Genomic DNA, 21,781 nt, shown 5'->3' with positions numbered 1-21,781 from the left:
CTTTCAAAACACGCTGATCTCTACAGGCCCTCTATGATTCACTTGAAAATCATCACTTACACAGAGCTACCTCAGAGGAGAAACGTTTCACTTTTATAACACAATGACATCAGCTACCACAACAGAAGGGGTGTAATAGCTATGACACATTCAATACATTTGTCATTTTTAAAAGCACAATACTTTACATTAAAAAAAAAAAATACTCCCACAAGTATTGGTCACATTGCTGCCCACCCCATCCCCAAAATGTAAGCCATAGGCTTCAGTTTCATTCATATTAAGCACAGCTCAAATTGATACTGATTCTTTACAATATTTAGTAAGAAAAAAATTAAAGTATTTCCCCATTTGTTTTCTTTCCTTTTAATTTACACACACTTTAATAGCTTTATTTACAGAGCATTTTTTCCAGTCTCAAATAGCGTCTAAAGAACAACTATCAGGTAACAGAGTGCCATTTTAAAAGGGAACCAATGTGTCATTCTAAAAGAAAAAAAAAAAAAGAGAAAAAAAGGTGATGCTGTTCAAGAAAGGGGCTAGCAAGCCTACAAAAGCAGGCAGCACAATTCCTCAGTTACTCAGAAGTAATTCTGTTGCTGTCTCTACGTCCCAAGATTTTGAAGATAAAGCCACTATTACTGCATTCTGTGGAAACAAAATGATTAGAAAGATTACATTTTAATGCAGCATGCACCATGTATTATACTGTTACATCTTTTTAACACATTAAGTCAAATACACATTTTAGTTGGAAGCATGTGTTGTAAATTTAGCTATGCTGTGGATGAAATCACTTTGCTCGACAAGAATAACTGCGATACACATCTGGCCAAACTTGCTAAGCTTGTCATTTGCAGTCCAAACAATAGAAACACAGTTTTCCCTCTTTGTTAAGCCATTCACCGTATTTACCCTTTGCTGCCCATCACCATCTTAGCAATTAACATTTTTCTGAATTAATTTACATAAAAGTTATAACTTGACCACCACATGTGAGTGTAGGTCATTCATTTTGTTATTCTGCTCCTATGGTGACAACTGGTATCCTATTTAAGACGGGCTTCTGTCTTCTAACCGATCTGTAGCATAGAGTAAAGGATACTACTGGTTGTAAATTGTATTTTTTTTGTTTGTAACTAGTTCCAGTTTGTATAAAATAAACTTGTAAATTATCTATTAGGGTGGGCAAAAAAATGGATCTTTCAATTTCAGTTCTATTGCTTGAATTGCAAAATTGCTTTCTTTATTACAAATGATGGTAGATAATTTGTTATACACAACTAGTAACAGAAGACTCACTCATATGTGATGTCTCACGTCAATAGCTAGTGCAGACACGAGTTACACTATAACCAACACGTACAACACTTGCTGTCCTCCTTCCTTAAATAAGGGCCGTAATTGACACCTGTTTTTTCACAGAATGAATGACCTCACTAATTGAACTCTGAACAATGAATGAATCAGTTACACATAATCAGCCACATGCATGTCATGACTGTTGGGTCAGTGAGCTTTCTATTACTCTACTACACCTGCTTGTAAATTACAGTAAAACCTTGGATTGCAAGTGTTTTGCAAGACAAGCTAAAAATCTTAACTTGATAACCGCACGATGTCTTGCAATACGAGTAGTATGTATACACTTTGTCTGCTGAGTGTCACGTGATCACAACTGAGCTGATGGTTCTTCTCTCTCTCCCTCTGCGGGATTGTGGGTAATCATCTCCCATTCTCAACTGGTGTGCCTCACTCATATAGTCAACATCCGTACGAGTGTATACTGTTTACTATAGTATTGTGACCAGGTGTGTGTGTTGTAATGTGCGAGTACCTGTCTTGCACCCCAAAACACAAAGCTGAGTCTCAACACTTTAGCAACACCAACTTTATTCAGCTTCAAATAGAACAGCGCGGTTATTTATTGTAGCAGGATCTGCCACTAACTATACACAGACACAGCAGTCAGGCACGGTCGGGGCCAAGTAATACTGTGCCCTGAGCACAGTACCCATCAACGGCAGGCGCTTATAGCATGTCCGCAATCTTTTCGGATTTGCTTTTACAGCAAACTGCTACAGTGCTGGGAGCCTGTGGTTGCTTTGGGACACTCTTCCGCGTGTTGTCCCCTTAGGTGGAGTCTCAAGAGAGTTTAGTAACCTTACAGTGTGTAAATCATTTTTTTTTAATTTTGTGTCCAACTATAGTTACTCTTCAGGCAAAAGCAACTGTCATTGGAAAGGTTCCTTGTTAAAGTTGCAAAAAAACAAGATGGGATTCTATTTGTTATAGTGAAAGTTATCCTACACAATAACACCGCTCCTCCTCCTCTCTCTCGTCTCCCTCACACCAGCCATGCTTCTTTTCAAAGGTAAAGTACAGGTTCATTTGTTTTATGTATTTATCATTTTTGTATGAATAGTTTTGGGTTGTGGAGCAAATCATCTGAGTTTCTATTATTTCTTCTGGGGAAAATCACTTTGATATACGAGTGCTTTGGATTACAAGCACGTTTCTGGAACGAATTATGCTCGCAATCCAAGGTTCCACTGTATTTGCCATGCAGAAATAATTTCTACCAAAAACACTGATCAGGTTAGAGATGTCGAACTGCTATTATTTTGAGCACAACTGTACCATGATTGTAAAGAAATAACTTTGACTTGGAAAAACACCAGTTACATTTTAAAATGAATACATTTGCATTAACACATTTTTTCATAAATAAGACAGTTTGCTATAGAAAAAAAATATTTTCTATATGTAAAAGACAGACTGATGTAACACACTTACTTTATCAAAGCCCATTGCACAGAGTTTATCTATTTTTCTGGTGTATTCAGGACTTGAAACAGGTGCACCGGCGTAGACGTGTGACCAGAGCCGAGCTGTCTGTTTAAACATTTCAGGATTCTGCTTATACTGCAATCAGGAAAAAAAAAACATTTCAAAACAGGTACTTGTCACAAAGACAAAAAGCAATTTAACATCTTGTTTCTGAGGACCAAAGAATTTCAGCATACCAGTTTTGCAATCTTTGATTTTGATATTTACATCTGAAGTTGCAATTGTCATCATACCTATGTATGAACTTGCCATCCAAGTGGAACGAATATGCTTTCCTTGTGTTCATGTTGGATTCCTCTCACAGTCCTAAAACTTGCGCAGGTGTCGGGGTGTGTGCACGAGTGTGCCATCTGAGAAAGTGGCGGTTTTTTGCCAGACATGGTGTTTGTGTTGAAAATAGCAGCAAGTCTATGTGGGTGAATGTTACAATCCTCAGCTGACGCTACTTTTCCTGACGTTGTCTTTAACTGGAGAGCAGCTGGTTGTGGCACAGCTCTCACTGGTCAAGATACTAATACCAATATACTCGCAGATAAGTCAGGACTTGATTTTACCGTATAATTTCCAGTATTTTAGAATGTTGGTCGTATAAGTTGAATATGGAAAACTCACACTATTGGTCCAAGAGATTATGATTTGCTAATGCCCACCTGAGAGAGTAACCACAGAGCACACTGCCTTTTTTCCCCCCTATGTACTGTGCCTATGTGATCACACGGTAATACCGGAAATATTCCGAAGTGACGTTTGCACCAATTTTTTTTTGTATCTCACACCCTCATAACACCTTTATCATAAGAGCATCCCTTATCTACGATGGAGCGTTTGATCAGAAGGTGATATGAAGTGGTTTTAAAATTCGATGGAAGTGGCAAAAGAAATTGGTAACTGTGCTGCTGCAAAAAAAATTGATGTGTCTGAGAAACTGGTGCGAGATTGGAGGAGGCAAGAAGATGGAAAAAAAAATAAAATTGTGTTTTTGAACAGGCATATAAGTCGGGGTCTGGTTTTATGATCGATTTTTTATACGCGAGTATATATGGTACGTCTACAGAAGAAGGTCTATTATTGCTTTCAATGTACAATGAAATGTCAAATGCTTATTTTCAGATCAATCAAAAACTTTAAAAGGAGATATATTTAAATGCATCATCTGTTAAAGCTGGGGAACACAGTGCTGAATGACAAAGCCTCTGGTACTTTGTTTTTATTCAGGAACATAAAAATGTCCACCTCAATCTACAGGTACAGTGCATTAATATACAGCGTTACAGACTATCTACCAGAGGTGGTAGTTAAAACTGGGCTATTTTCTGTCTAGGAAAAAAATATAATTCTAAATGTTTTAATCTAATTTAAAGAAACAACAAAAACAACGTTCACCTGATTTGCTACCACTGCATCCTGAGGATCATCTGGTTCTGCCGCTGCCAACAATGCTTGTAATGATAACAACACTGTCCTTAAGGTCATGGCAGCAGCCCTAAAAAGTAATTAAAAATATATATTCTGAAATTCAAAGCAACACCCACCTCATTCCCATTTCTACAAAAAACAGCAAAGCACTTTGTAAAAAGTAGGTATATAAAGCAACAGCATACTGCAGTGATAAATGCTACTTCTCTAAAGGTAAAGCTCAGGTCCCACTTCCTTCATTATTAGAAATTACTTGCAAAGAAAACCTACAATGCTTTCTATGTTAAAACTGTAAGCACATTTATATTGCACTTTTAAAATATCTGTAGGTTTTTGTAGTATTTTAATGCATATGCATGCTGATTAGAGTTGTTAGTGCACTAGTGTTTGTTCCTGAATTTCTGTTTAAAAAAAAAAAAAAAAAGTTTTTCTGATGAGGTCAAAGCAATAACATGTGGAGCAGAACAGAAGCCCTAGGCAGTTCAAGCCCAGCTCTAGCCCACCTACCAAAGACCTCTATAATCAAGCATTCCAGTAAACCACAGTTAGTCAGACTTTAACAGGAAGAGAAAACGATTTACATTACATGTGCATTGTCTGTAATTTTTGGTGCATTAATTAAGGCTGACTTGATGGATGCAACTTAAGAATAACTAAGGTCAGGTGTTGTGCAAAACAACCTTAATGCATACCAAATAGTTATAAGGAATGAAATAAAACATCAAGCAAATCTCAAAATGACAGCATGTGTGCATTCTCAAGTAGCTGTGTGCTGCCAGCTAGAATATAAAACAACAAATATTACTACAAAACCATCATTTACACTCTGCAGCTCACTTATTAGGAATTAAGCCTGAAAATAATTTTCCTTTAGATGAAATCTTTCTCTTTCTTTCTTTCATAAAGACCAGCCTGCATTTAAGATTACTAAAATCTGTCCACTGTCTGAAAACAATTACCATAAAATAGCCAAAAAGAAATACAAGAATTCTATTTGATAAATTTCTTACTGAATATGTAAAGGTACAGATCTAGAAAGGAAGCAGATTCTGCCGTCTTACCATTGATCTTTTAAAATATCCAGACAAATTGCACCAGTAACTGAGCTTATATTCGGATGCCATATTTTTGTTATAAATCTAACCTAAAAATAAAGAAAAACAAAATGTAGAGAATTTGGTGACAGATTTTAACAGCTTTTGTTAAAGCCGTTTTTTTTTTTTTTTTTTTAAAGTGAACTCTTAAATACCATTATATTTTTTCCTACAGATACTGGTCTTAGTTGTTATCACCAGTATATACAGTATGTGAAAGAAAAAGGACTACTAAATTTGGAAATAACTCAAATTTGATTAATAAGAACACATTTAAATGTATTTTTTCAACAGCTAATCAAAAGTTACAAAAAATATTCTTAAAAGAATGAAGTAAAAACACATTTAAAAAAGTCACACACACACACAAACACAAAATGTAGCAAACCAAGGTTTTAAAATACTCTGAAATTAATTCAATAAAATGTTAATAACTTTGAGGATATACTGAAAATGGATTATTCTAATGGACCTTTACAAAGTCTTGCCAATGATTTTAATTGCCTTTGTAGCATTCAGTACCTCCAACTGCATGTAGGTGGAACTAATCTTATATCTTTTTATTTTGGAGGAAAAAACTAAAAACATTGTAAACTAAGAGCATTTAGCATATACTGTAATCTTTAAACATCAACAGATCTGGGACAGACTGACGGGATTCTTGGCACACCAACTGTGCATTTTTTAAAGTGATTTATCATCAGAAATAACCTAAGATCCCAACAACTATAAACCCCATATATATTTAAAAAGATTTTCAGAGGTATTTTTGTTATATATACTAAAAAAAAAACATGTCGGCAGTGAAATCTATTTCATATGTGAGGATTAATAATAAATTACACAATTAAATGTGAATCAAAGACAGGACTCTTAGCCAGTGAATCAGGTGGAGAGGCAGATCTCCTATTCAAAGGCTCAAAATTATGGGACTGCGCTTCCCGTTTTTGATTCCTGAATTATCTATTTAACAATACAGTACACTCCCTCTTAACCAGCAACCTCGGGACTGGACCAATAGCCAGTCGCCATATTGGCCGGTTAATCCAACACATTCCTATTTTCATGTAGAAAAATATTTCTAAGGTATGTACTGTGTCTTTTCGACGTTCCTGAAGAAACCATATCCACAAGGCTTCATCCACGATTTCGCACACAGGTCTTTTTTCTCATACAACGACTGGACAGTGTGGTGCTGTAAGTGGGGCCAGAGCTAAAGTCAAAAAGGCCACTTTTTAAATAAATAATCGGCGCACTCGTGGCTTAGCGAGGGGGCGCAGTATGTGTGGCAGATCGGTTCAGCAATGACGGAGCTGGAGTGACCAATATTAAAGATGACTGGCTGTCGAAAGGCAGCAGCAGTCGTGGAGACTTTGGGCTGGTTTAGCCCCAGCATGAGCGCTCTGGCCAGTGGAGGAAAAGAACCCAAGTCTCGGTCTGGATGGAGCCCGACGTAGCCAGGGATTGGGGGGCTACCAGACCAGTATGGAAGGCAGCTGCACCTGCAGGTAAGGCGACTCCCCCTGGTGCAAAGCCCGATGGGAGATGCAGGGGAGCCACCAGGTGGAAAGAAGAAGGCACTGTGCTTTGGATTTTAAGAGACTGCTTCTAGCAATTATTTTAACCTCGTTTGCATTGTTTTTTTACTAATGGATTTTAACCTCCACTAATTCACTCGTTTTAATGGACTATTTATTTAAAGATGACTTTTGATACACTGCACTTTATTTAATTTGAACACTGTTTTGTTGTTTGCTGGTTTTAAAATACCTCTCACCTTCCAGGAAAGAAGGAAGTGCATAAATATAAAGAAGAACTCAGGATTTTTTTTTATTTTAACAGGCCGGTTAATTTGTCGGCCAGTTAATGCGAGGCCAGTTAAGAGGGATTGTACTGTATTTCAGTGCAAAATTCAGGTGTTTTGCACATTTTGAGCATATGACTTGATAAATGCCATGTGGATTACATGCACGAAGGTTTAATCCATTGTACAGCATTGCTCACCATTGGATTCTATGGTTTCAAACATGTTTACTGTCTGTTCTGCATGAATACACGAGATTAAAATATTTTCATGGCCATCACTACAAACTACAAAGTGTAAGTAACAAAGGAAAAAAAAAATCTTCTGATGGAGTATTCCTTTAACGAAAAGGAAATACTGGGACTAAAATTCCAATGTTTTATGCAGGTTAACAGCCAACTCTAAGATTTAGTAAGCCCTGCAATTTTCCACCTTCATGTAGACTTTTATGAGATAGACTAATCAATATAGAAAACTGTGAAATCACTTGCCATTTTTATATCATTCATATTTTTACAATGAATTTTAGTGGGTCTTTCTGTGGCAGAGCCACAATTTCAAACATCAAAACTTGAATTTTCCTTTCATCTGTTTGGTGTGAAAGATTAAGGCAAGTTTAAAAAAAGATGTCGCCTGCTTCTGGATAATAAAGACACTTCTTTTAATTGCTGTAGGATGTATTTGGCTAGGAAGTACAATCTCCATTGGTATGGAACTATATATTTTGATTAGGTCCAATATTAAGGCTTTCATCACGGTTGGTTGGTTGGTTGGAAATATTACCGCAATACATTGTATATTCCCCTACACATACAAAATTACAAAGCAATTATGATGGTCCAGGTTGGCTCCACCATCCCTGGTAGCTTGAACCCAGATCCACTGATAACAAAATCAAGGATAAGCGAATGAGGTCACATACAGTCAGCAAGAGGGGGGTGTAAAGTGCCCCAGCAGTTTTAATCCACAAAGTCAAGCAAGAGTCCAAAACAGTTATGCTCTTTATAACAAATAAATCCACAAAAATGAGATTAAAATTCAGAGACATTTCTTCCTTTAAAAACATGAGACCCAGTGCAAGAAGAAATGCCCGCAGCCATTTGTAGTCAACATTTTAATTCGGGGTTCATATTCCCACTGCCAGTCCCTTGGTATCTGCAGAACACCACACCAGACCCCACTCGCGTCTCCCTCTGCCAGTCATCCAGCGTCTTAAGATAGACATCACAGGAAGGAGCTGCTCTAACTCCTTTGCAATGCTCAATAGGAGCACCCCAACTCCAGCCCTCCTTCCTGAGCACAGGCCTGACCACTCACTTCCCTTAGGGCATACCTCCAAGCACCTGTCTCCACTCCATATGGCATGGGCTCCTCACCTTTCTGCCTCTTCCTTCTCTACTCTTAACCTCAGTTCTCTCTCCAACACATCCCAACACGTTTTCTTTCCAATTTTCTGTTTTTTTTCCTGGCTGTCTATTAATGGTTTATTTTCTACCTACGGGTGCAGGCACTCCACTTAACAAGGTGTCAATAGGGAAAAGCCAAGTCAACGGCACAGGCACACACAACAGACAAACTCACTGACCTGCCCACAGCCCAGCTGCACCCCCATGCCAGAGCCTTGTTTACACTGCTTCCATTTACTTATATAAAATGGCACAATCACCAAGTACCCCCATACAAGAGCACTGAAAATAAAATAAATAAAAGAGTGGACCTGCAAAATTGCTTTTTAATTATTCAGTGGCCAAAGTACAAAAGTAACATCTGCGTAGCACTCACAGTTCAGGGAATAATTATGCTAAATAATTGTAACACAACCCGTAATTGATCATTTTTACATTTTGGTCTTGTGGGAAAGAAACTTTTGTTATAAAGGAAAAAAAAGCCTTGCACTAGTCTAAAAACACCACACACGCACATTCACACAAATTAACAGTTTCTTTAATTTCACACTCCTGTTACTGACACTTTCTTTTCAGTGTTCTCAATACCCTGCATACCTTTGGAGGATTAAATGGATACGTTTCTGGAATTTTAATTTCTAGCTGATATCTTCCTCCTGTAAGTAAAGGACAAAGTAGTTAAATAAACATTAAAATCCCAAAAAATGATAAAGTGCACACTTAACACATTAGAAATGTAAACAACAGTTAACAAAAAAATTCAACCTAGATATATATGTATTTCATGCTCACACTATAAAATTATATTCCTTTTCTCACTTACAAAATGTTTCTATATGTATGTACAGTGCCCTCCATAATGTTTGGGACAAAGACACATTTTTATTTGATTTACACCTCTCCTACACAGTTTTAAATTACAAATTAAACAATTCAGACATGTTTAAATTGTACACTGCAGATTTTAAAGGCATTTGCATTCATTTTGGTCACACCATGTAGAAATGACAATATACCTTCCATAAAAGGGTAACAGCCTTTACTTTGTGTGCTACAATAAAGGTTTACCTGCCCAGACATTCTATGGAAGTGAAAAGAATGAACTTTCCAAAATGGAAAAAAAAGACTGAAAACTAAGTCTTACTTAGAAAAAGAGTAATTAACTTGAAACATTAGTTCAGGGAATTTCAGTACTAACCAAAAACATGGATAAGAATTCCTCTTATGCCTCTTTAGCAACTCTCTCAAATATATTTGTATACATTTTGTTTATTCTTTAATTATACACTGTTAAGCATCTGTCATAAAGAAGTGTAGTCTTATGTAGGACTGTAACATCTAATTAAAAAGATTACAAAGAATAATTAATTGGACAACCCAAGCAGACAGCAGCTCTGAATTAAACTTAACTGTAAAGCAGAGGTGGTCTCACTCAGAAATGTATTTTGCCAAAGCCTTAATGTTAAGTTGCAAATACCCAACTGTCCTCTGTAAAGCTGTAACTCCATCAGTGAAACTTTTGGTTACCATCCCTTTCTATACTTCATTATATTTTGAACTAGTAGGAGTACCCGGCATTGCCCAGGAATCTAAAACCGATGAATTTCCCAAATGAAAGAAACAGAACATAGAAATAGAACAGTTTTCTAATTGACATTTTATTGTAAGTTCCTCCACTCTGGATTCCGTCTGCTGTGGCGTTTCAGACGCCCTTGAAATAGATTTTCTTGTGGCATCTGAAGTGGACCTTCCAATTCTACGTCTTTTTTTTGGTGGACTGGGTATATTAGCGAAAAGCAGAACAATTATAATGTGTTACATGGTATTACGTACAGAATAAGCACCACAGTGAGATGAATTTACGTTATTTACAATACGTCGGAAAGCGAACAAATAGCACCAGTCAGTGAGAAAGAGCAACACTGAAATCGTACTGTGAGTCAGAAAGCGAGCAAACAGCACCACAAATACGGAAAGCCAGTGACAAACAGTAGCACTGAAACCATATTGGGGAGGGGTGCTGTGTTTGTAAGGAGCGTCTGTGTTGAACCGTGATGCTATCTAACGGATGCTGGCGATGGTAACTACAGAGAGAAGTTATATACAACCGGTGCTGCGTTTGGGGAAAATGGTGGGGGAAGGACGATGTCTTTTTAAGGAGAGTCTCTGTTCAAATGTGCTGCCATATAATGGACGCTGGCGAATGAACTACAGCACTATCAGTGTGTGTGGGAGTGTGATGTGCAGAAATGCTGGTGTGTCAGCCGGTCACGCGCACTGGGTCGTTCATGTTTTACATCCATACGGCAGTTCCCCTTCACCCAATCAAACCAGTTGGCCTACTCATACTTGGACACTTCCGCCATTCTCTTGGTAATTTAAAGAAACATGGGTAAAGAGCGATGCACAGAGACCAAAGGTGCCACTAGATGGCGCCGTGGTGAACGTCTGTTGCAATGTGTGGCTATCTTGTCGATGATAAGTATGGGGACGTGAGCCGAACGTTATGTTGGTGAAAAGGGGCCCTGTGGTCCATCACGAACATTTTTCCCAACCAAACATACCCCATGACCTGCTCGTGGTCACAAAGGAGCCCCATCCCCAGTTCGGTGCCGATCGGACGCCCAGTGCAGATTTGTATGGCGGACAAACAAACATACATACACACATAGACTCTGCTTTATATATTAGAAGTTTATTACTGTGCACAATGACTATCATAAACATCATTAGAAATATTGAAGTCAATTGACACCATTGAATGAATCTTGTAACTATTGTGTTAGAATGCTTATTAACACTGCAGTGATTATACAATCTTAGCAGAAAACAAGGATTGTTGAGGGCCAGCCATTACTTCTTGTTCTTTTTTAAGCAGAGACCTTAACTCCCCAAAAAATCCCAAAAGGTATCAATTAACAGTACAAGTAACACTTGAAGAGGGGTTTGCATGGAAGTACAAAGTAGGAAGGTGAATAACAAAAACTTTCAGTTTTTTGGCAAATATGAAGTTGTAAATTGTTATTTTATATTAAAAAAAAAAATAAAAACCACAATGCTACACAGCACCTAATCCTCAATACCTTACACACCACACATAATGATCTTTATGCAGAAAGCAACATTTCAGCACAGCCTCCTTGTCAAACTGCAACATGACTCTGTAAATCCGCAGGGTGGGTTTTAGAACTTTGCTGTGCTGGTCCTCCTCATTTTGTACATTCATACGATATGTACATTCTGGATACAGTCATGACACCTCTGCACTTCTTCCAGAAAATGCACCACTTGTCCCAGAAAATTGTTGCATTTAAAAATAGTTTAAATACAAATTCAAAGCAATTTGTGGCAAGTTGCAGGTGTTGATAATGTGGAAATCAGATTTGCCACCAGTTTAAACTGACAAAAGTATCAGTATGACAAAGAAAGAATTGTCATAAGATTTCAGAACCAAAATTCTGCAAAAGCATGGAAATCTCAAGGCTACAAGTCCATCTACAGAGATCTTAAATGTTCCTGTGTCCACTCTGTGCAGCATAATTAAGACATTTACAGCCAATGATCTTGTAGCTAACCTCCCTAGATGTGAACGAAAGAGGAAAAACTGATGGAAGATTGCTGTGAATGATTGCTCAAATTGTGGATATCAGCCTAAAAACAAATTCAAGCTGTCCTGTAGACACAGGGTACAGCAGTGTAAGCGCACACTATCCATTGCCATCCAAATGAAATATGATGCTATGGAAGGAGACCGAGGAGGACCCCACTACTAAGACAGAGACATAAAAAAAGCCAGACTGGAGTATGCAAAAACTTACCTGAAGAAGCCAACATCCTTCTGGGAAAACGTCCTGTGGACAGATGAGACCAAAATAGAGCTTTTTGATAAAGCACATCATTGTACCTTGACTGTGTGAATGGTATAATGAAATGTGAAGACTTAAGAATTTTGGAAAGCAACATAAGACCCAGTGACAGAAAGCCAAGTCTCCATAAGAGACTTCCAGCAAGACAATGGCCCAAAACATATTTTAAAAGGCACCCAGAAATGGTTTAAATCCCATAGAACACATGTGGAGAGATCTCCAAACAGCAGTTGGGAGACGGCACCCTTCAAATCTAGGATCCTTGGAGCACTTGGCAAAAGAGTGGTCCAAAATTCAAACAGACAGGTAAGTTGAGGATGCCAATAATTTTCTCCAGTCCATTTCTGGAGTTCTGTGGGAAATTATACCGAATTGGATGTTGTTTTCTTCGCTTTATTGTGTTGTTCCAATGCAAGCAAAATAAACATGTGAATACCAAAGCATCTGTGATTGCTAAAGTTTTGGGAACAAATGGTGTACTTTCTGAAAGAAGTGCAGCCTTGCCAATATTTTTGGCCATGACTGTAAAACCACTAAGTGCTCCTGCCCAGGTAGCTGCCCCTTTTATAAAATGGGAATAGAAGTAGCAGTGAACCAATAGTGAAGCTGCAAGCAAACAAAGTAGAGCAAAACGTTACCAAAACTAACATGGAAGTGTCAGAACTTTAATGGATTTAGGACACAATATTGCAAGTACAATAAGCAGTGTTTATCATGTACAGCAGTAAGCTCTTGCAGCATAACCATTATAAATACTGAAGATGTTAACTGCATCTGGGTTGCTTTTTCTGCTTACAGGAGCATAGGTTGGCTAGTGGTGGCAGACTGGTATACTGTATATTGTTCAGCATTTTAGTTTTATAAAAAACAATTATGCAAGTCTTTAAAATGTTGCGTTTAAAACCAAAAGGTTTGTGCTCTTACAGTTGGTCTTTCTTCCTACCAGAGCGGCATCCAGCAGCCTATGAGTGCTTTATATGTTGTTTTAATACTCTAGATTTCTTTTATAAAAGTAACTAGCAGCTGTACCCAGCACTGCCCAGGTAAGTACTTTTAAAGAAGAACTATCTAATTTCTTAACCAACACCATCATAAAGTGTGCCCTCCCTACAGCCAAACTTAATTTTAATTTATTTTATGGTTTAAAATCTAAAAAAAACTACATAAAACACACACACACACACACACACACACACACACATTTAACTTTATACTAGCAAAATACCCACGCTTCGCAGCGGCAAAGTACTGCCTTAAGAAAATTAAACCTAATCTTGTTTCAAATCTAACAGCTTGGATTGCTGCTGTCATAATCGGTTTGAATTTTACAGTTTGTTTCAATTACGACGGTATTTGCAGGACTTGTGTTGAAATGACATTCGGCATCTGTCAAGCGTTGTAAGCATACAACCGGTTTCATCGATAACTTCACATCCAGCTTTTGAGAGTTTAAACATTCATAAACATCAAAGTGTCCACTACTGAAATCGTCAGCTGTGAGTCTAAGATGTTTAAGAGGCATTGGTGGTTGTCCAAAGGTGTAAAATATTTCGCCATTTTGTTTCGACAACCAAACAATTCAGCGGCAGCTGAACATGCAGAACCATAGGTGAAGGGCTTAAGCATTTCACTCTTATAGTGCTCCTGTGTAGTATAATTATCTCCTGTACTGTCATCAGTCCACACCTTGAACCTGTCCCAGTCATTCAATACATAAGACACAATGTTCCTCCAGATAAAAAAAAGAGTGAGCCTGATATGGCCGTGCATTATGTAACAAAGAGAATGTAAAAGGCAGGTGCCATCTCCGGGCATGGAAACCACTCAGTAAGTGAACGTGCTTTGATCAATGGTGATCACCTCGACAGACATGCTAATGGGGTACGGTTGGAACGATAAAGGAAATGGGTACCTGAACAATGTAAAGTAAGTCTAAAATACCTACACAATAACTATAATCATAATAAACGAACAATAAAAGAGTGGAGAAGCCGTGGATTAAATAAAAAGGTTGCAGTTATCAGCAGGGAGATGTGAATCCCGTGGTGAAGCAAGGAATGGAATGTAGAGACCGGAGCGACGGACAGCCTTATATAGGCAGGCAGCCAACAATGTGGGAGGCGTTGGGATGGGGGACCCAATGCCGCCTCACACGGTGACCGAGCTGAAGGCGATGGACGTATATATGTACATAAGTAGGATTCGGTTAGCGTTGGGAACCCGTGTACCAAATGAATAAGAAAGTTCAACATGGCGGACGTTGTTGACCGTTATGCGTAGAATTTCGATGAATGAAACCTGCTTAACTTTTGTAAGTAAGCTGTAAGGAATAAGCCTGCCAAATTTCAGCCTTTTACCTACACGTTGGAGAATTTGTGATGAGTGAGTCAGTCAGTCAGTGCTTTGACTTTTATTAGACAGACTATTTGGAATTATTTAATAAATATTCATGGAGAAAATATAAGTAACATCAGTTTGTGAATCAGATATTTTTACGTATGAATATGCTAAGCACAGTCCTTCACCCGCGAATATTTACCTTATATAGGCAGGCACTCAATTACGTGGGAGGTGTGATGACGTGACACGCAACTCCACCTCCCACGGCCATCGAGCTGCAGTCTATTACAGTATATGGACAAAAAAATAGGTTCCAGTTATGACCATTACGCGTAGAATTTCAAAATGAAACGTGCACAACTTTTGTAAGTAAGCTGTAAGCAATGACCCTGCCAAATTTCAGCCTTCTACCTACACGGGAAGTTGGATAATTAGTGATGAGTGAGGGCTTTGCCTTTTATTAGTCTAGATAGATATCTAGATAGATAGAAGGGGGACCAGAGGGTGTGTTCCAACTACAGAGGGATCACACTCTTCAGCCTCCCTGGAAAAGTCTATTTAGGGGTCCTGGACAGAAGGGTCCGTCAGATAGTCGAACCATGGACTCAGGAGGAAGAGTGTGGTTTTCATCCTGGTCGCGGAACAGTGGACCAGCTCTACACCCTTAGCAGGGTCCTAGAGTGTACATGGGAGTTTGTCCAACCAGTCTACATGTGTTTTGTGGACTTGGAAAAGGCGTTTGACCGTGTCCCTTGGGGAATCCTATGGGGGGTACTCCGAGAGTATGGGGTACCGAACCCCTTGATAAGGGCTGTTTGGTTCCTGTATGATCGATGTCAGAGCTTGGTCCGCATTGCCGGCAGTAAGTCGAACCCATTTCCAGTGAGAGTTGGACTTCCGACAGGGCTGCCCTTTGTCACCAATTCTGTTCATAAATTTTATGGACCGAATTTCTAGGCGCAGCCAGGGTGTTGAGGGGGTTCGGTTTGGTGGACTCAGGATTGGGTCACTGCTTTTTGCAGATGATGCTGTCCTATTTGCTTCATCAGGCCGTGATCTTCAGCTCTCTGAATCGGTTTCGCAGCTGAGTGTGAAGCGGCTGGGATGGGAATCAGCACCTCCAAATCCAAGACCATGGTCCTCAGCCGGAAAAGGGTGGAGTGCCCTCTCAGGGTTGGAAGCAAGATCCTGCCCCAAGTGGAGGAGTTCAAGTATCTCGGGGTCTTGTTCACGAATGAAGAATGAATGGAGCAGGAGATCGACAGGCGGATGCGGTGTCCACAGTGATGCAGGCTCTGCATCGGTCTGTCATGGTGAAAAAGGAGCTGAGCCATAAGGCAAAGCTCTCAATTTACCAGTCGATCTACGTTCCTACCTATGGTCATGAGCTATTGGTAGTGACCAAAAGAACGAGATTGTGAATATAAGCGGCTGAAATGAGTTTTCTCTGCAGGGTGTCAGGCTTTCCCTTAAAGATAGGGTGAGAAGCTTAGTCATCTGGGAGGGGCTCAGAGTAGAGCCGCTGCTCCTCCGCATCGAGAGGAGTCAGATGAGGTGGCTCGGGCATCTGATCAGGATGCCTCCTTGGTGAGGTGTTCCGAGCACGCCAAACCGGGAGGAGGCCCCGGGGAAGATTCAGGACACGCTGGAGGGACTATGTCTCTCAGCTGGCATGGGAACGCCTCGGGATTCCCCCGCAAAAGCCAGAAGAAGCGGCCAGGGAGAAGGAAATCTGGGTATCTCTGCTCAAGCTGCTTCCTCCGCAACCTGATCTCGGATAAGCGAAAGAGGATGGATGGATGAATCATTTCTGTTCCATAGTTAATAAACCATTAACCAGTGATGCAACTTCTCTCCCTAGGCAATGACAAATTTAGTCAGCATTCCAATGAATGGATAACATAATTGTATGAGTGTAAAGTGCTTACTTTTTCACCATTATACATTCACTCATTTCCTAGTCCCCCTCTTGCCTTTTTCACTTTGCGATTGTATCAGGTAAAAAAAAAAAAGTCAAGCATTACAGGCATCTGAAATAAACAATATGCCAAAGCATCTGAACTAACCATGGCATGTAAAAGTTCATCCAACTTATTTAAAAGTGATCCAACACTAGTGATCACAGTACTACCTCTAAAGTATAGGAACATTTAACATATCTGAAAGAATATACATTATTTTGAAAGAAAAATAAAATACATATTACAAAAGTTTCATGCTCAAAAAGTAGAACCACCCAGTTTTAGAAACCATTTTAGAAAATTAAGAACTTAATTAAATTAACCCCTGTGAAGCTTCTTGTGTTATTTAGGCAAGAGGAGAGTAGACATCATATAAAGAGTGAATTGCTTTTGATATTTGCATCACATCAAATTCTGCCAAAACAATCAAGTTTAATACTAACAGAAGGAATTTCCATAGTGGGTTGGAAGGCCAAATAGGGACACTTGCAAGGAGTAGAACAAGACAATGTACAGGATTTATTTGATTTTAAAAGTCTTCCACCGTTGTCAAGTCCTTGGTAAATTAGAAAGTAAGTGTTCAGTGTACCTTGACTTAAGTTAACATCTACATATATCAGACGGAAAAAAAAAATATCACTTGCCAAGCATGGTACCTAAAAGTTCAAACTAATGTAGAGCCAATACAATCATCTAAAACACTTACCCTCATATGGAGTGTCAGGAGGTCCTGCAATTTCACCCCTCAATTCTGTGAAGTTCTCATCTACAAGATCAACCTTGATTTGGTTCTTGCTTGTCTAATCAAAAAAAAAAAGCAAAAAAACAACTAAGTCACTGAATTTAACACACATGGTCTGTACTCAGTTCAATTGAACTAAATGAACAAAATTCATTGAATGGTCCTCTTTTACTAGTCATAAATGTTACTTTTTATCAAAATGTAGTCTTCCTTTACATGGCGAGCACAAATGGACCTCAGAAGACTGCAAAATTTTCTTGCAAAATACATCATCTTGAACTAATACATTAAATTATAGTCTACAATAAATTAAAACACAACATAAAACATAAATTAAATAAGTCTGTAATGTTAGAAATAATAAAATGGCCTGACAGAGTCTTAAGATGAACAAAACTTGCAACAACTCATGGCACTATTCAGTACACTGCCCTTAACTATAAACCACATGTTCAATTTTAGGGACTAGCATATCAGATCAGCTGGCTTTATCTCAAATACATAAAGGCAAATTTCAGTAACTGAAAATAAGTCACATTGTTTGTCACAATCTTATGTCATAACTAGTAGTTTTGTTTTCCACATATTGATCAAAAGCAACTCATTTATTTATGTTCGCAAGCCATGATGCTTGGATAAGTTTACTCTTAATATTTGTTTTAAAATAAACTTCACACACCACCATTTTTAAATTAGGAGCTTTATCACTAGAACAGGAGTACCCAATGCGTCAATCGCGATCGACTGGTAGATTGCAAAGGTCGTGCAGGTAGATCGTGTTGCATTCAAAAAAAATTTTTTTAAACGTTAGTCTATCATATATCCTCCCTATGGCATTTGCCACTTAATTGACATACAGGGTGGCCAGTCTGAGATCTCTTCTCTTCTAACACACTGGTCATCCCGCACGCAAGATCAAACACGTGAGCTACTGCAAAACTCCGGCTGTGATCTAGTTAGCCTTCCAATTTATATTGACTAAAGAAGGGATTTAAAAAAATGTTGTTTGGGGAGGGTATGGGCTGGATGTGGAATTAGAAGAGGATTTTTTTCTCACAATGACACAATCGAAGTGCATTTGTCTGATCTGTCAATCTGTCATTGCTATTCCAAAGAAGGAAAATGTGGAAAGGCATTTTCGAAATGTTCATAAAAACTACGAAACTGACATCGTTCCAAAAAGCGATCTGAGAAAGAGAAAGGAGAGGGAACTAAAATCGCAGTTAATCAGACAGCCATCATTTTTCACTCGGCTGAATTCAAAAGCTCCTTGACTGCATTATTCGGCTCTGCTTATTTATGCGAGTCAGTCTTTTCCCACATGAAGATTATTAAATCCAAATACTGTAGTGACCATAAATGTATTGAATTGTTATTGTGCCATAAAGGTTATTCAATTATGCAAGGTACGACAACATACATTTTATGTATAAAATATACTCCCTGTGTGTGTGTGTGTGTGTATATGTATATAAAGCATTTTTAATGTAGGTAGATCATTTCAACCTGGTCATTTTAAAAGTAGGTCAAAGCCGAAAAAAAGTGTGGGCACCCCTGCACTAGAACAATGTAAGCTTCAAGGAATCTAAATTGGTGTGGCTCATATTAATAAAACATCGACAGCCCCATCATTACATGACAAACAACTAATTGGAAAAGATGGAATTAGTGAATTCTGTGTCTTATGGAATAAATCAAAACTGAACTAAAAAAAAAAAATAGATAAAACACAGCTGCATAAATCAGAAATGCCTTTATTTACAAGCAAATGTGAAAACTGCATTTTTCTCAATGGAAACATGATACATTACTATAATAGTGATACAGTGACTATTTTTAATAAATGGACTGAAATACTTCAGTTTACTCACGGCATTAACTGGGTTTAAAAGTTCACACTGAGAAGCAGGTACTGTCAATAGTAATCATTTAATCAAAAAACTGAAACCTCTTGAATTAAAAAAAAAATGAATAAGCATAATTTGACTTGGAATATGCTCGTGGTGGGCATGTTCAATGTGGGCAGAGTTTAATATCAGATGGACAGATTAAACGTGGTATATAGATCCGATAGATTAGCTACTTTAGGATATTCTGATATGAATATACTGTATGTGTAAATATTGAAATTGTTTGGTAAACAAATTGAAACTTTAAATTGTAGAGCAAGTAACAAAGCACACACAAAAGATGCCTAATGTATATGTTCAAAATGCAATAAAAACTACAGACTGAATGAGGATGTCATGAAATCATGGATTGATCCATGAAACACTGAACAGTTTTTCAGATTTAACAGCCACTGGTTTTTCAATCAATGACCCATCGCAAACTGTCACCATTAGACCAAATCAATCATAGATAATACATATGAAATTATTTTATTTGATTGTTTATGTATTCATATTAATTTTAATACACCAGCTGGAGCCCTCAGACGTTCATCAATACAGGCCACAAACTATGACATTTTCTCACAACTTAGTAGCCATACAAGTGAAGTGGTGTGTATGTGTATGCTGTTCACCTCTTTGAACAATGTTTTTAAACTGACCGGGTGTCAAGGTGAACCAAGCACTCAGAATATTCAGTTTTCCCAAGAATTGACGTAATGAGTTTTGTAGTATGAAATCTTGCTTAAAAGGTTTTCCTGATGCACCTAGCAATGAAATTTCACAGAGGTGCAGCCGACCAGCTCATCAATTAGTTTGACAAATCCTTTCTATTTTCTAGTTTATTTCCAACAATAGTAACTGGACAATATTTTACTGATATGAACTGTGCATTGCACTCTTTCCACAAAGCCAAGTCTTTGGGAGGCATATGGGGAGGGGGTATTAAGCAGTAAAGTTCTCCTTTTATCATAATGCAGTTGCAAAACCTCACAAGGATCATAAAAAGCAGGTCAGGTTGGGGTGCATGCACTGACACAGCGCGTTGCCACACCCACCACACAACCAAACAGCTAGGGATCCTGGTTGGCAACCCCCCAGGCAGACACAAAATCCAGTCCCACCTTCCAAGAAATGACCATCTATCTACCGCAGTCAGGTCTTCACGAGCTCCCCCTTGGCTTGGACCAGCCTCTCAGGCCTTCAGTAATGAGGATCCTATGAACTGGATCACCCTCAGAGAATTGTGACATGGCTATAGTGCCGTAACTGATGCTACCTCACAATGCAGGTAATGTGCCTCATTTAGGACTCCATGAGCAACTGCTCGTTCGATACAAAGTTAAAACAGCAGTACCCAAGGATTCTCTGAACAGACACAGTACCAAAATATAGCAAAACATGAAGCACTAGGACTCTCTAAGACTAGGAACTTCATCCTTTTGCAAAGATATTGGGAGTGCCACACACCCCTTTCCAATGACCTCATGGCGCCCCATGCTCTCCCAATTCGTCTACTAACTTCACAGGAAGACTCAACAGAGACATGAATGTTGCTGCCAAGGTAAGTAAACCTCTTGACGAGGTTAACATTCTCTGCACAGACAGACAGTGGTGATGGCTGTGCGCAAGAGGTCATTAAAGATCTGAATCTTGGTTTTTATACAGGACACTCAAGACTCCTTGCTTAATCTCTTGATAGCCCCAATCAGAGCCTATATTAACTCCGCAAAGTTCACAGCATCATTGGCAAACATCATGATCAGTGAATGTTTCTTCAACAACAGATGCCCCACAGCCGCTGGACCCCACGATCCTGCCCAACATCCAGTTTATGCAAGCACTGAACAGAGTAAGAGCAAGAACACACCCCTGATGAATGCCAGAATCAACTGTGAAAAACACAGAGGTACTACCTCCACCCTGCACGGCAATTACAGTACCAGTTAACAGGCCAGCCATGATATCCAGCAACCTTGGGGGGGTATCCCGCAAAGTCTCAGGGTGTCCCACTTGATCAACTGAGTCAAACACTTTAAGGAAAATTGACAAAGGCTTGCAAAGAAACTCTGCTGATATTCATGTTTCCGCTCCATTTGAACCCTTGGTGCCAGGATGCGGTCGATGGTAGATATCTTAGGCGTAAAACCAGTCTGCTCCAGTTGCTGGGAGGTGAGCAAGTGATCACGGATCATACCGTGGCTGACCCTAGCAAGGACCTTACCTGGCACAAAGAGCAGTGTTCCACACCTGTAGTTACCATAATCCTGGCGATCACCATTCCCTTTCCAGATAGGGATGACAAGTCCTGTCTTCCAGCCAAGTGGAAGCAGGACTGCTTTGCTACAGGCTTGGAGAAGTTCACCCCAGAAACCACAGATCCCTGCAACCTTCCCTACCCTCGGCCTAT

At 38.9% G+C, this 21,781-nt stretch overlaps 1 protein-coding gene across 2 annotated transcripts in view; it reads right to left on the bottom strand.

Moving 5' to 3' along the window:
• Nucleotides 1–229: 229 nt before the first annotated feature.
• ube2kb (ubiquitin-conjugating enzyme E2Kb (UBC1 homolog, yeast)) overlaps nt 230–21,781 on the bottom strand; it is a 56,668-nt gene continuing 35,116 nt past the window's right edge. Inside the window, exons 2-7 of one of the 2 annotated variants that reach the window (XM_039751314.1) lie at nt 17,444–17,537; nt 9,168–9,226; nt 5,328–5,410; nt 4,234–4,333; nt 2,797–2,925; nt 230–648 (exon numbers count right to left, since the gene is read on the bottom strand). In XM_039751314.1, the coding sequence (XP_039607248.1) occupies nt 574–648; nt 2,797–2,925; nt 4,234–4,333; nt 5,328–5,410; nt 9,168–9,226; nt 17,444–17,537 (540 nt within the window). In that variant the 3' untranslated portion in view covers nt 230–573. Of the gene's footprint in view, nt 649–2,796; nt 2,926–4,233; nt 4,334–5,327; nt 5,411–9,167; nt 9,227–17,443; nt 17,538–21,781 lie in introns of those variants that run through there. The other variant, XM_039751315.1, reaches the window with a different exon arrangement.

The sequence above is a fragment of the Polypterus senegalus genome, chromosome 4 (genome assembly GCF_016835505.1).
Source record: "Polypterus senegalus isolate Bchr_013 chromosome 4, ASM1683550v1, whole genome shotgun sequence".
In the NCBI taxonomy this organism is placed as follows: Eukaryota; Metazoa; Chordata; class Cladistia; order Polypteriformes; family Polypteridae; genus Polypterus; species Polypterus senegalus.
Note: the sequence above shows the minus strand (reverse complement) of the source record. Positions and strands in the feature narration are given on the sequence as shown.